Raw genomic sequence first — 12440 nt, forward strand, 5'->3', positions numbered from 1 at the left:
CCCTTGGTGCTAAAAGGAGCTCTCTCTAACTTCCACATATTCTCTTCCTGACAGTCCTAGAGGGTCTTTGCTACTCTGCTCCTCCCACAGTCTAATTTTGGGTCCTCCTCCAATAAACCCAGTGCTTCTTCAGTTACTTAGTTTAATTCTGTTATTGCTTGGGAAAGCTGACATTGATCAGGTTCACTGCTGCCAGCAGGATTCTTACCAGCTGTATTAACATCAAAGGTCCCGTCAATTCATTCTGCTGCTGCTTGAGGAAAGTTTCAGAGTAGCAGCCGTGTTAGTCTGTATTCGCAAAAAGAAAAGGAGTACTTGTGGCACCTCAGAGACTAACCAACGAAAGCTTATGCTCAAATAAACTGGTTAGTCTCTAAGGTCCCACAAGCCCTCCTTTTCTTTTTGAGGAAAGTTGTGAGCAGCAGCAGCAAACGTGAGTTTAATGCCAGCAAGCAGAGGACTTCAGTTTGATACGATTTACCCACAGAAAGGCAGTGGTGTGTAACAGATGGGAGCAGTAGCTCAGGAGTCAGGAATTTCCTTGTTTTCATCCTGGCTCTGACACAAGCTTGCTGTGACTCTGAGCAAGTCATAACTGCTCTCAGCTCCTGCCATCTGCGGCATGGGCTCATCTCTACCTCCCATCCAGGATGACCAAACAGCAGGTTGCATTTGTAAACGCTGAGGAAAACCAACATGAAGCTCAACTCACAAACCCAGAGGAAAAACACACTTCGAGTCAAGGCATTTGCCAGGACAGTCGAGCACAATGACACACTGTCTACGCGGTCCAGACCGCGCACTTGCCCAGACAGGCTCAAGGGGACACCAGAAGCGACGGAAATGGGCGCTGCTCGTGGGCCACAAGCGGCGGGAACGAGGTGGGACTTGGCCCGACCAAGCCCGCGCCGCCGCGGCGAAGTGACCTGCGAGGCGGGGCGCTGCCGGGACCCGGGACCCCGCGCCGCCGCCGGAGACCGAGGGGCCGCCCGGAACGGCGCGCGGGAGGAGGGAGGCGGCGGGGCCGGCCCGGGGGGGGCCTGTCCCCCCGCCCAGAGGCGCCCCGGCCGGCGGCTGCCGGGGCGTGCGGTGATGCGCGGGGCAGCCCGGCCTCAGCGCACGGCGGGGTCCGCCCGGCTCCGCTCCCCTGCGCGGGGCAACGCAGCGCGGGCGGGAGACCCGCGGCCGGGCCGGGGCCCCCCACGGCGGCCCGCCCCACTCACCGCAGCCGCAGGTTGGCCATGAACTCAGGCATGGAGACCGAGTCCAGCAGCACGAAGTCCGCCTTGCCGAACTCCGGGCTCTCCAGCTCCGCCATGGCGCCGGGCTCGCGGCGCGACTCCCGAGCCTCGCCTCAGCCCCGCCGAGCGCCCGCCCCGCCTCACCTGGGGCGCGCGGAGCCGCCAGGAGCGGGCGGGGCCTGCCCGGGGTGGAGCCGGGCGCGCGGCCCCGCCCCGCCTTCCCCGCCAAGAGCCGGCAGCGCCCCCTGCCGGCCGCGGCTCCGCCCGGCTCCTGCGCGCCCGGGCCGCTCACCGCGACCCACACTGGACTCCGGGGGACCCCATCCCCAGGGCTCACACTGGGGGGCTGCATCCCGCAACCCCGGGGGGACCCCATTCCCAGGGCTCACACTGGGGGGCTGGATCCCGCAACCCCGGGGGGACCCCATCCCCAGGGCTCACTTTGGGGGGGCTGCATCCCGCAGCCCCGGGAGACCCCATCCCCAGGGCTCACACTGGGGGGCTGGATCCCGCAACCCTGGGGGGACCCCATCCCCAGGGCTCACACTGGGGGGCTGCATCCCGCAACCCCGGGAGACCCCATCCCCAGGGCTCACACTGGGGGGCTGCATCCCGCAATCCCGGGGGGACCCCATCCCCAGGGCTCACTTTGGGGGGGCTGCATCCCGCAGCCCCGGGAGACCCCATCCCCAGGGCTCACACTGGGGGGCTGGATCCTGCAGCCCCGGGAGACCCCATCCCCAGGGCTCACACTGGGGGGCTGGATCCCGCAACCCTGGGGGGACCCCATCCCCAGGTCTCACACTGGGGGGCTGGATCCCGCAGCCCCAGGGAACCCCATCCCCAGGGCCCCACACTGGGGGGCTGGATGTCACAGCCCTGGGGGACCCCATCCCCAACACCCTGCATTGGGAGGCTGGATTCCACAGCCCCGGGGAAACCCCATTGCTGGGTCCCACATTGGGACCCTGGATTCCACAGCCACAGGGGACCCCATCCCCAGTACCCTGCATTGGGGGCTGGATCCCACAGCCTTGGAGGACCCCATCCCCAGCATTTTGCGGGGACATGGTTTTCTATGCTTGGAAACTCTCCCAAGCCTGCAAAAACTTATTTACCTACTTAAGATTATTCATGAGTAGCCCCATTGACTTCACTGTGTCTACTCATGTGAAAAGTTAAATGTGTGTAAATCTGATATTGGAGCTACCGTCTCTTTAATTGAAATCAGGGTCTTTAGGATGGAATGTAATCTGCAGGTGACGTCAATGAGTCAAGAAAACAAGCTAACCTCTCTCATTGGTGTCTGTAGATGTATTTGCTCGCTGCAGCTTTATTATAAGTAGTGCCGTTTCAGCAGTGATCTGGTTGTGCTGCTGGTGATACTAGCTGTACTTGCCTTCCGGGTAAGGAGGGGTAGTTGTGCACAAGGTCCTATTTGCAATTATTTTATGGTTATTTGATGGCTCTTATAGGTAGTATCTGAGTGTCTTCCCCGAGTGCAGTCAGTAACAGGACTAGCATTTGTTGGTTTGCTAAATATCTTAATTTGTGGGATGAATTATAAAAAAATCTATTAACTAGACACTGAAATATGTAAAAATGCTAAATCTAGAACTAAATTACTTGATTTAAGCTAGCCTTCCTTCTAAGCAGTGCTCTCCTCCCCTTTCCCAGCTGTACAATCTGCACTCTGAGGAGGATAGAGATGTTTTGAGCTATTCTGTCTATATGTAACAAGCTTGTAAATTCCATTCTTTTTTGTGTTGATCTCTGCCTTGGTAGCAGAGATGCAGCTTTCTTCAGTTCCCTTTCTAAGGAAGAAGATGGACTATGCCAGGGGAGATCCCCTGTGTCTCAGGCTCTACAGTAGTAAGAGAAAGGAGGGCTATGCTACCTACATATATAAAGTCCTAAAGCAAGTAAGTCCTGGTTCTACAAGTGCTACAATAAGAGCTTAAATATGAACATTTTATCTTTGAGCTTTGGTAGCTGAAGGAGGAGGGAGAGCTTTGCCTGCCCCACATTTCTCACAAAGTATTGCTGGTCTACGTGCACCACTCTTAATGCTGTGTGGAGGAGGTTGCTTCAGAGCAGGCTTAGCTAACATTTTTCTCTCTCCTTTCACAAGCTGCAGGAGCCTTGTCTTCACTAGGGCTCCAAAGGCGGCTTACGGTGAAAGTCTTAAATTGCTGTGGTATAAGCAAGGTTTTTTGGCTAGAAATTCTTCTGACTTAAATAAATCTGTTAATATAAATTTATGCCCCTGACTATGGTTGGTTAGGAAGAGAGCCTCTTAAAGGCTAAGTAGCAGCCAGCTGGAGAAATGTAGAAGTGACTTCCATGTTTGCCTGGCTGTGTTAATCATTCTACCTATGACACACCCGAGTCCCTCTTGCTATAGGAGCAGGAGGCTATTACCAGGCACTTGGCTGCTGCTTTCCCTTAAAGATCTTAACCCTTGTGTCTGGGCCATATGCCACTGGCTTGTGTCTGTGGATTTGATGTTGCTGAGCAGTGCCTACCTACTTCTGGAGGCACACAATCAACACGTGGCAGTGGAGAGGACACTTTCTTGCTTAGCCTCTTTTTACTTGGCTGCTCAGAAGGCAGGGAGGCTCTGAAAATGCCTTCTGCTCTAGATGGTAAAACAGCTGGGACCAGCCCTGTTAATGACTCCTGCTCAGTATAAAGCACCTACCGTCTCCCTTGTAGTGAGTCCTGTACAACCTTGTTGCAGCCTGCTGTCCTGATAGACCACTCTAAGAGCAGGTTTGTACTTGCACATCTAGACTCTGCTTCTCCCCATTTGCTAAGCAACTTAAGCTGGGATTTGGCAAAATACTACCAGGCTTCTGGAGCAGTAACTTAAGCTTTAATGTATTACTACAGTGAGTACTCTACCCACAGCTGCACTTTTCTAACAAGCCTGGGTTAGAAGTGTCATTGCCTGCACAGCTGTTAGCCAGACAGATCTAATGGCATCCCCTGCTTTGGGGAGTGGGAGGAGTTGAGAGGTTTGACTGACTTCAAGTTGAGAACTCTAGTTTTGGTGGGTCACCTGAACTACTTGACTAATCTGTGACTTGCTTTTCGGCTCCTTCAAGAGCTGCTTTTCTAAAGGTGAATAGAGGTTGCTGAACTTTGCCTCTTACCCTTCCAGTACAAGGAAATCAAACTTAAACCTCACACCTTAACTTTCCGTTTCCAGGTCTAACTCCTCCCATGCAACCCTAACTCTGCCCATGTGGAGATGGCAACAGGCATGGGGAAATGCAACAAACCCATAGCTTAGGAAACTTTCCACTTTCTGTGTGCACAGCATGGCAGGCTGGGAGACTTGCAACTACAATGCCCCAAGATCCCTGCTTATGGGTCCTGTTATGTGGGAGGTCTGACTGTGACTGCAGTGGTCCCCCGTGGCTACTAAAAGCTATGAACTTTCTTGAAACTTGTTTCCCTGACAACTCTCCAAGACACATCAGCATTATAGTGCTATGCTGATCTTGAGGGCAGTGACAGGAGGTGGGGCAATGGCAGCGTGTGGTGTAGGCTTTCATGCACTTAAGTCTTGGTTTTGCACTCTGGAAGGGTATAAGCCAGTGGTAAGCAATCTTAACTCACCTGTATGGAAGCTGTTTGAACTCCTGGCTTCTATGCATTAAGAGTCCCTGGTTCCTAATCTAACTAGATAACATAGGCTTTTTTAGGACTAGTGGTGTGTTGCTGAACTTGCCACTAAATTAGTGTACTTCTAAGCAAGTGACCTGACATTAATGCTCCTTCTCTGGCAGGCTCATCAAGTCTCAGGGGTCTCCTGCTGGGTTGCTGATGTCATAAATTCTCTGGATAAACCACAATTGTTTGGGAAAGTTGCATTAGAAGCTGCCAGGTTGTCTCTCCACAACAAGAGAAGCCTCATTACCTGCAGGGAGGTCCATGCTGCAATGAAGTTAGTGCTTCTGCATGAGCTCTCCAAGCAAGATAGGTGTGAGACCATCAAAGCTGTGATGAAGTCCACTGGCTGTAAATGAACTCTTATTAATATGTAATGGTTTTAATGCTTGTGATCGTTTAATATATAATAAAGGATTTGTAACTATTGCTGCATTGTGAGGATCCGTTACTGAAATGCCTCTTTAGTTGAGGCAGAAAGCATCCTAGTCCACTGCATCTATAGCCCTATACATATCCGCAGGCTCCCAGAAAAACACACCTCTGGGTTGGTACTCTGGTTGTAAAGTACAGGAGGCTCTCTAAATCATACACGTCTTAGGGCTCCTTCTCTCCTGAACCAGAAGAGGCAGCAGAGGTGCCATGTATACCTTCCATCTCTTTGCAGGTATCTGTGGTTGGTATGCTAACCAAATCAGTGCAGCTCCTGAGAGGCCACTTGTGCTCCCTTAGCCAGGAGGAAGTGGCTTTGATAGTGGGGTGCTGGGGATGGGCCAGCCCCTTGCCATTCAAGCAATCTAAATAGTGAGGCAGTATCTTCAACAACCACAGTTTGACAGTGGCTCTAAACAGGGTGTAGGACCTGGAAGGAGTGAGTCAGCAGAGGGAAGGGGAAACTTGAGTCCCACTCAATGTCTTGCAGCTGGCTTTCCAAGCATTTTTGGGAAAAATCAGTCTGAATAGCTGAGTCACCACTAAAAGGAGACAGGCGTTGCCTAGTTCCTAATGTGGTCTAGTGCTTAGAGTAGGGGATTTGCAGTTTGGACTTCTGCTCTCCCACTGAGTTGCTTTGGGCAAGGTTAGACTGCTATTTAACCCCTTATGCTGCCATTCTCCCATACATGGGCAGAATTATACTGGCATGCATTGCTAATTGGCTAAGAAGTGCAAAAGTGCATTTATTTTTTTTTTAAATTGCTTCAGGAGGCTTGCCCGCAGCAGGAAGCCTTTCCAGAATAAGGTGTGTGTGAATTTAAAGTGTTCAGGCTATATTGGAATAACTGCCTCTGGACGCTTCTTCCGGAATAAAAGTATCTGCACATGGCATTAATCTGCAGTAGCTATTCTGGACAATTAAGCTCTATAGACAAGATCTTAGAGCATGTGATTCTGCCCCCTAATACAAAGACTCAGGGAGTCAGTCCTGCAAGAGCTGCTGCTGCAAATACCCAGAGGGGTATGTCAACCTATACTTAGTCCCTGCTCCAGAGAGCTTCCAATGTGCCTTATTCTGTTTGTACAGTACCTAGCACCCAAGTCCTAAGCCTGAGTACACTCAAATACTACAGGTTTCAGAGTAGCAGCTGTGTTAGTCTGTATCTGCAAAAAGAAAAGGAGGACTTGTGGCACTTTAGAGACTAACAAATTTATCTGAGCATAAGCTTTCGTGAGCTACAGCTCGCTTCATCGGACGCATGCAGTGGAAAATACAGTAGGATGATTTTATATACACAGAGAAAATGAAACAATGGGTGTTACCATGCACAATATAACAAGAGTGATCAGGCAAGGTGAGCTATTACCAGCAGGAGAGCAGGGGGGAAAAAACCTTTTTGTAGTGATAATCAAGATGGGCCATTTCCAGCAGTTGACAAGAATGTCTGAGGAACAGTGGGGGGAAGAATAAACATGGGGAAATAGTTTTACTTTGTGTAATGACACATCCACTCCCAGTCTCTATTCAAGCCTAAGTTAATGGTGTCCAGTTTGCAAATTAATTCCAATTCAGCAGTCGCTTGTTGGAGTCTGTTGTTGTTGTTATATTGCGACTTTTAGGTCTGTAATCAAGTGACCAGAGAGATTGAAGTGTTCTCCAACTGGTTTTTGAATGTTATAATTCTTGATGTCTGATTTGTGTCCATTTATTCTTTTATGTAGACTGGCCGGTTGGCCAATGTACATGGCAGAGGGGCATTGCTGGCACATGATGGCATATATCACATTGTTAGATGTGCAGGTGAACGAGCCTCTGATAGTGTGGCTGATGTGCTACAGTAATACAAATTTAATAAACTTGACCTTCAAAGTCTGGATTTCTGGGCAGAGCCATTAGTAGTGATGAATGGGGCTAGCTTTCGGTTACACAACCTGCTTCCTATCTGATGCCTTTTCAATCCAGAGAGGCTGTGGCCAGCTTGAGGGATGAGGAGAGATCAGTTCCTGGAGCACATCCAATATTGGACTGCTAGTACTAATGGTAGCTTTATGGTGTGGCTACTGGAAACCAGCCTGAGACTTGTAACTTTCATTTCACTGTCCACTGAAGAGTAAGATAACTAGGTCACTACTGACTGAAGAACCCTAACTTCATCCAACTTGCTTTGCATTGCAGAACCTTGCTCAAATCTCCTAATCTGACAGGTAGATGTGTCAACACACATGCCCATTCAGTGGGAAGTTCCTCTGCCTTAATGTTGTTGAGATCTCCTGTCAAGGCTTTGCGGTGAAGCTGTGATAAGCGTTGCTTTTCAGTATGGGTTGGAAATGGAAGTGAAAGTCTTATGTAGTATTATCTACAATGTTGTAGACACAGCATGAGGGAGGCTTCCCTAAACTTCCTTCTGTTCCTTGAGGGATTTGATGGGATGTCGAGGGAGGGATAGCTCAGTGGTTTGAGCATTGGCCTGCTAAAGCGAGGGTTGAGTTCAATCCTTGAGGGGGCCGTTTGGGATCTGGGGCCAAACTTGGGGATTGGTCCTTCTTTGAGCAGGGGGTTGGACTAGATGACCTCCTGAGGTCCCTTCCAACCCTGATATTCTGAGTCTGTCCACGTGCAGCCTTAGCTGCTAATAAACAAATCTGTTGGTGGCTGAGCTTGAAGTTGCTGTATTAAAAACCCTAACTCCCCGGGGGCTGGGATGGGGGAGATTCCAGAGGGAGAAACTGTGCTGCTGAAACGGCTCCTAATTCTACCAACCCTCCTGAAGGCTGTTGAGAGCTCTCTGTCTTTCCAACACTTTCAGTGGTGAAGTTCCTGAAAGTAACTCTGCCAAGAGCCGCTTGCTGTATTTAGGAGTGATGAGAACCTGTCAGTTGGAGGGAGCTTCCACCACTGAATCTGTCATCACTGGGCTCCTGGAATGAGCCAGAGCCTTGGGTGGAAATTGGATACACCAGGAGTGGCTGCACCAGCAGCTGTGCCTCCCTTCCTGCTAACAGGGATCAGAGAGGCAAGGAGCAGAGACACCCTCTCTGCCTCCAAACTTGCCTGTGGATGACAGATGCCTGAGAGATAATATTTTTCACCGGTTTGAGTGGCAGCCGTGTTAGTCTGTATCTGCAAAAAGAAAAGGAGGACTTGTGGCACCTTAGAGACTAATAAATTTATTTGAGCATAAGCTTTCAGTATGCATCTGATGAAGTGAGCTGTAGCTCATGAAAGCTTATGCTCTAATAAATTTGTTAGTCTCTAGAGCATAAGCTTTCATGAGCTACAGCTCACTTCATCAGATGCATACTGAAAGCTTATGCTCAAATAAATTTGTTAGTCTCTAAGATGCCACAAGTCCCTTTTTCTTTTTGCAAATATTTGTCACTGTTTAGACAGCCTAACACCTGCTTGTGGCCTCAATGTGCTACTATTTTTTTATCCTTGACAGTCCGAATTCTACCCCCTTCTCCCACCACCACATTCCAGCTGATGTCCTTGCCTTGGATCACTACCCTATCCTAGGAGCAGAGGTGGGTGACAAGGTTCAGATGAGCAGCTTATTTGCTGAAAATGCAGTTTGGGGTTGACCGAAACTAAACTTGAAGGTGTCAAAAGGAATAATTTTGGGGGGCTAGATTCACAGTGGGATTTAAGTGCTGCTCACAAAACTACAAGAGATGGAGCTTCCCCGCCTCCTTATGACCAATATTTCAGTGGTTAGGGCACTCAGCTGGGATGTGGGAAACCAGGTTCAAATGACTGCTGTGGAGCAAGGACTGGAACGTAGGTCTCAGCTTTCATAGCTTGGTGGTTAGGGTCCTCCCCCTAGCTGCTCTCTGGGGTGGGGTCTTTAAATCCCTCCTAGGGAAGCTATTCCACTTTGTATAAATAATTAAATATTAATGCAATGGGAGCAGAGACTGGAAGCCAGGTTCCCACAGCTGAGGGCACTAACCACTGGACTAGAATCATTTTCAGTCTCTTTGGCTCAGTGAATATTTGAGTATTTTACACAAAATGGAACTGCTTCAACAGGAGAAACCCACCCCAGAATCTGCCCTAGGCTGGTACTTAGGGCACTCTGAGGAAGACTAGGTCCCCCACATCCCAGGGGAGTGCCCTAACCACTGGTCTGTTCAGTGTAAGGGGGCATTGCTTCCTTCTCCTCTTTTTTTGTGAATGTAACCCTTAATTTCCTTTGCTTTTATCAAAATACCCAAACTGAAACGTTGTTTGACCTAATATGGAAGTTTTGATTTGCCAAAAATTCCAGAGAATTTAATTCAGGTCAAACTAAAGTTTTTTTTCCCCAGAACTGTCAAACTGAAACATCAGTTATTCATCCAGCAATCATTATGTGTTTAATGAAACTTCCAGTCTGCTGCAAGATGCAATGGTTGGGGCAAAAGGGACCAGAACTGGAGTTTGTGGGAGAGTTAATGGGGCTGGAGAGGGAGTACCTTTACCATCTGCCACCGATCAGGGCTACCCCTTAATTATGACAACTGTTAATGCTGATGTTTAATACATTAACCTCCCTATTGTACTCCACCGTTGTACAATATGGTGATTCCAACATGCCCTGGACCATCATCTCTATTGTACACATGGTGTGACCTACACTAGCCTGGTGTAGCTCTTTGGCCACATACTGAGGTTCTGGAGTCTGTTCCTGCCATTGCCCCATGTTCCTCTTCTAGCTCAAACAGGAGCAGCTCGTGCTTTTAAAGCCAGAGGTCCAGGGTTCACTTCCCTCTGGATGACCTATAACATGCACTACAAAAGATGCTGAAGCTCATTTAGAAGTTATGAGCCTGATGTAGAAATTCATCACTGAGATTCTGTGGTCTGTTTCATTCAAAATTATAATAGTCCCTCCTGGCCTTAAAATCTATTAATCAGCTAGCCCCTAGCTGAGCACACTGCCAGCCTCAAGCCAGGGCTGCTCACCCTAAACTGCAGAGATCCAGAGCAGTTCAAATTTCCATGTGCCTCTGCAGGGACTGAACCCCAGGCTGCTGGCTCTAAAAGCAGGAGTCACTACTGCCTGAGCTCAATAACCACATCAAAGGCAGGAACAGATTTATAAATTATCATCTATGGTCTGTCCCTTCAAGGGACAGAGATCCCCAGGAGGATAAAAGGTGGAGTACAGTGGCATCTTCTGAAGTCCTCCTGTCAAGGCAGCAAGCAGCATGTCTGATAGATAATTAAACCCTCAGTCACTATGTCAAGGTAACTTAAATGCTCTCATTATAGCCTGTGTCTTCAGCTACATCATTACCATAAATTGGAAGCTGCTATTGTCCCTTCTTGTCATCAGTAACAGCGTTGCCTGAGCAGTAACAGTGCATTCCTGTCCGCATTCCAAACAGGAAGCCCTGAAACCTTAAATAGCTACTTAGACATGGTGCCCTTTTAACAAACCTTTTTCCAATCTACTCTAAACACAGAATCGCACGTGTTGAATTTCATACATCAGACTTCACTGGTACACTTTTAAAAGGGAGTTGAAATAAAAAGACGATAGAAAAAATTTAATCACATGGCACTTTTTAAAGAGTCATAATTAATGTTTTTTACCACAAACTGCTATAGAAAATTCAAGCAATTCAGAACAATCATTTGGAATTGATCCTCTGACACAAAACAGACTTTTTATGGCTTTTTCCTACTCCTCTTAAAATGGAAATTCTAGCACAATTTTAAGTATAGCTTATAGCTAAGCTATCATCTCTAGAATTGGGTGAATAACTGATTGATTTTTAAATCTGAGCTAAAAAGTAAAACAAATAAAATTGCTTCAGGTCAAATAAAATATTTTATTTTGATTTTTGGCTTTTTTTTTAATATTTAAGCAAACCAATACAGTTGAAAGAAACTTTGAAACAGTCATTTTGAATTGAAATACTGAATTTTTTTTTGTAGGCAGTGTTTGTGTTTGGTTCCAGGATATTAGAGAGAAGGTGGGTCAGGTAGTATCTTCTATTGGACCAACTTCTTCTAGTGAGAGAGACCAGCTTTGGAGCTTACACAGAGCTCTTCAGGTCTGGAAAAGGGACTCCCAGTGTCACAGCTACATACAAGGTGGAGTGGATTGTTTACATAAGTAGTATTTGAAGGGAGGGGAGAAAGGCATGAGGGGTAGTATTAGTGTGGTATGGATTGTTGTAAGAAGCTAGGGTTACCATACATCTGGGTTTTCCTGGACAATGCTTCTTTTTTGAGGCTCCATCTGGGTGGATTTTTCAAATAACAGGCAATGTCAGGATTTTTGCAGAGCAGACATTGCAGTTCAGAAAGAGCCCCCATTGGTCTGCCGCTTGATCCCTCCTCTGCACCCACAGCTGATTGGTGCATTCCCCTGCAGCCCCAGCTGCTGGATCCTGCTCACCTAGGCCTCCCAGCCCTGGGGAGGGAGTCCCGCCTGGAGGTGCTGATTGATGGCTGTTGCTGAGTCCTGGGCTTGAGCCAGCCACCTTGACACCATGATAGGGAGCCCCCCACCCGCTCCACTGTGTCCCTTTTGCATCACCCAGCTCCCCCCTCTTTTTGGGGACCTGAAGTACAGTAATCCTAAATAAGACACAGATCTAGTATCTATTCAGTCTGTGATTTTTTTCATATCCAGAAAAATTATGACATTAAGTTTGTCTTTCAGATATGTCACAAAACAGTCACTCCATATCTGACCTGTTTGCCTACAGGTGATGGGGTATTTTTTGTCTTTTATCATTTTTCTGAGTTCATTCCAGAGTGTAGTAATTGTCTGGTTTCACCCACATCGTTGTTGTTGTTGTGATTGACACATGTGGGACCCATGGATCCTGAAAGGTGTGTTGTGGGAGGTGTTGATCATTAATAGAATCATAGAAGATTAGGGTTGGAAGGGACCTCAGGCGGTCATCTAGTCCAACCCCCTGCTCAAAGCAGGACCAACACCAACTAAATCATCCCAGCCAGGGCTTTGTCAAGCCAGGCCTTAAAAACCTCTCAGGATGGAGATTCCACCACCTCCCTAGGGAACCCATTCCAGTGCTTCACCACCTTCCTAGTGATATAGTGTTTCCCAATATCCAACCTAGACCTCCCCC

The 12440-nt window shown here is 48.3% G+C and overlaps 1 protein-coding gene and 1 long non-coding RNA gene across 3 annotated transcripts in view; one reads left to right on the top strand and one right to left on the bottom strand.

Moving 5' to 3' along the window:
• MYO1D (myosin ID) overlaps positions 1–1386 on the bottom strand; it is a 339856-nt gene extending 338470 nt beyond the window's left edge. For both annotated transcript variants that reach the window (XM_074940974.1, XM_074940975.1), the window contains exon 1: positions 1224–1386. In XM_074940974.1, the coding sequence (XP_074797075.1) occupies positions 1224–1318 (95 nt within the window). In that variant the 5' untranslated portion in view covers positions 1319–1386. The remainder of the gene's footprint in view (positions 1–1223) is intronic.
• On the top strand, positions 329–5303 carry LOC141978670 (uncharacterized). The gene is made up of 3 exons (XR_012636415.1): positions 329–881; positions 3027–3163; positions 5036–5303. It is a non-coding gene; the product is annotated as an uncharacterized LOC141978670 (long non-coding RNA).
• Positions 5304–12440: the final 7137 nt, after the last annotated feature.

The sequence above is a fragment of the Natator depressus genome, chromosome 27 (genome assembly GCF_965152275.1).
Source record: "Natator depressus isolate rNatDep1 chromosome 27, rNatDep2.hap1, whole genome shotgun sequence".
Taxonomy (NCBI): Eukaryota; Metazoa; Chordata; order Testudines; family Cheloniidae; genus Natator; species Natator depressus.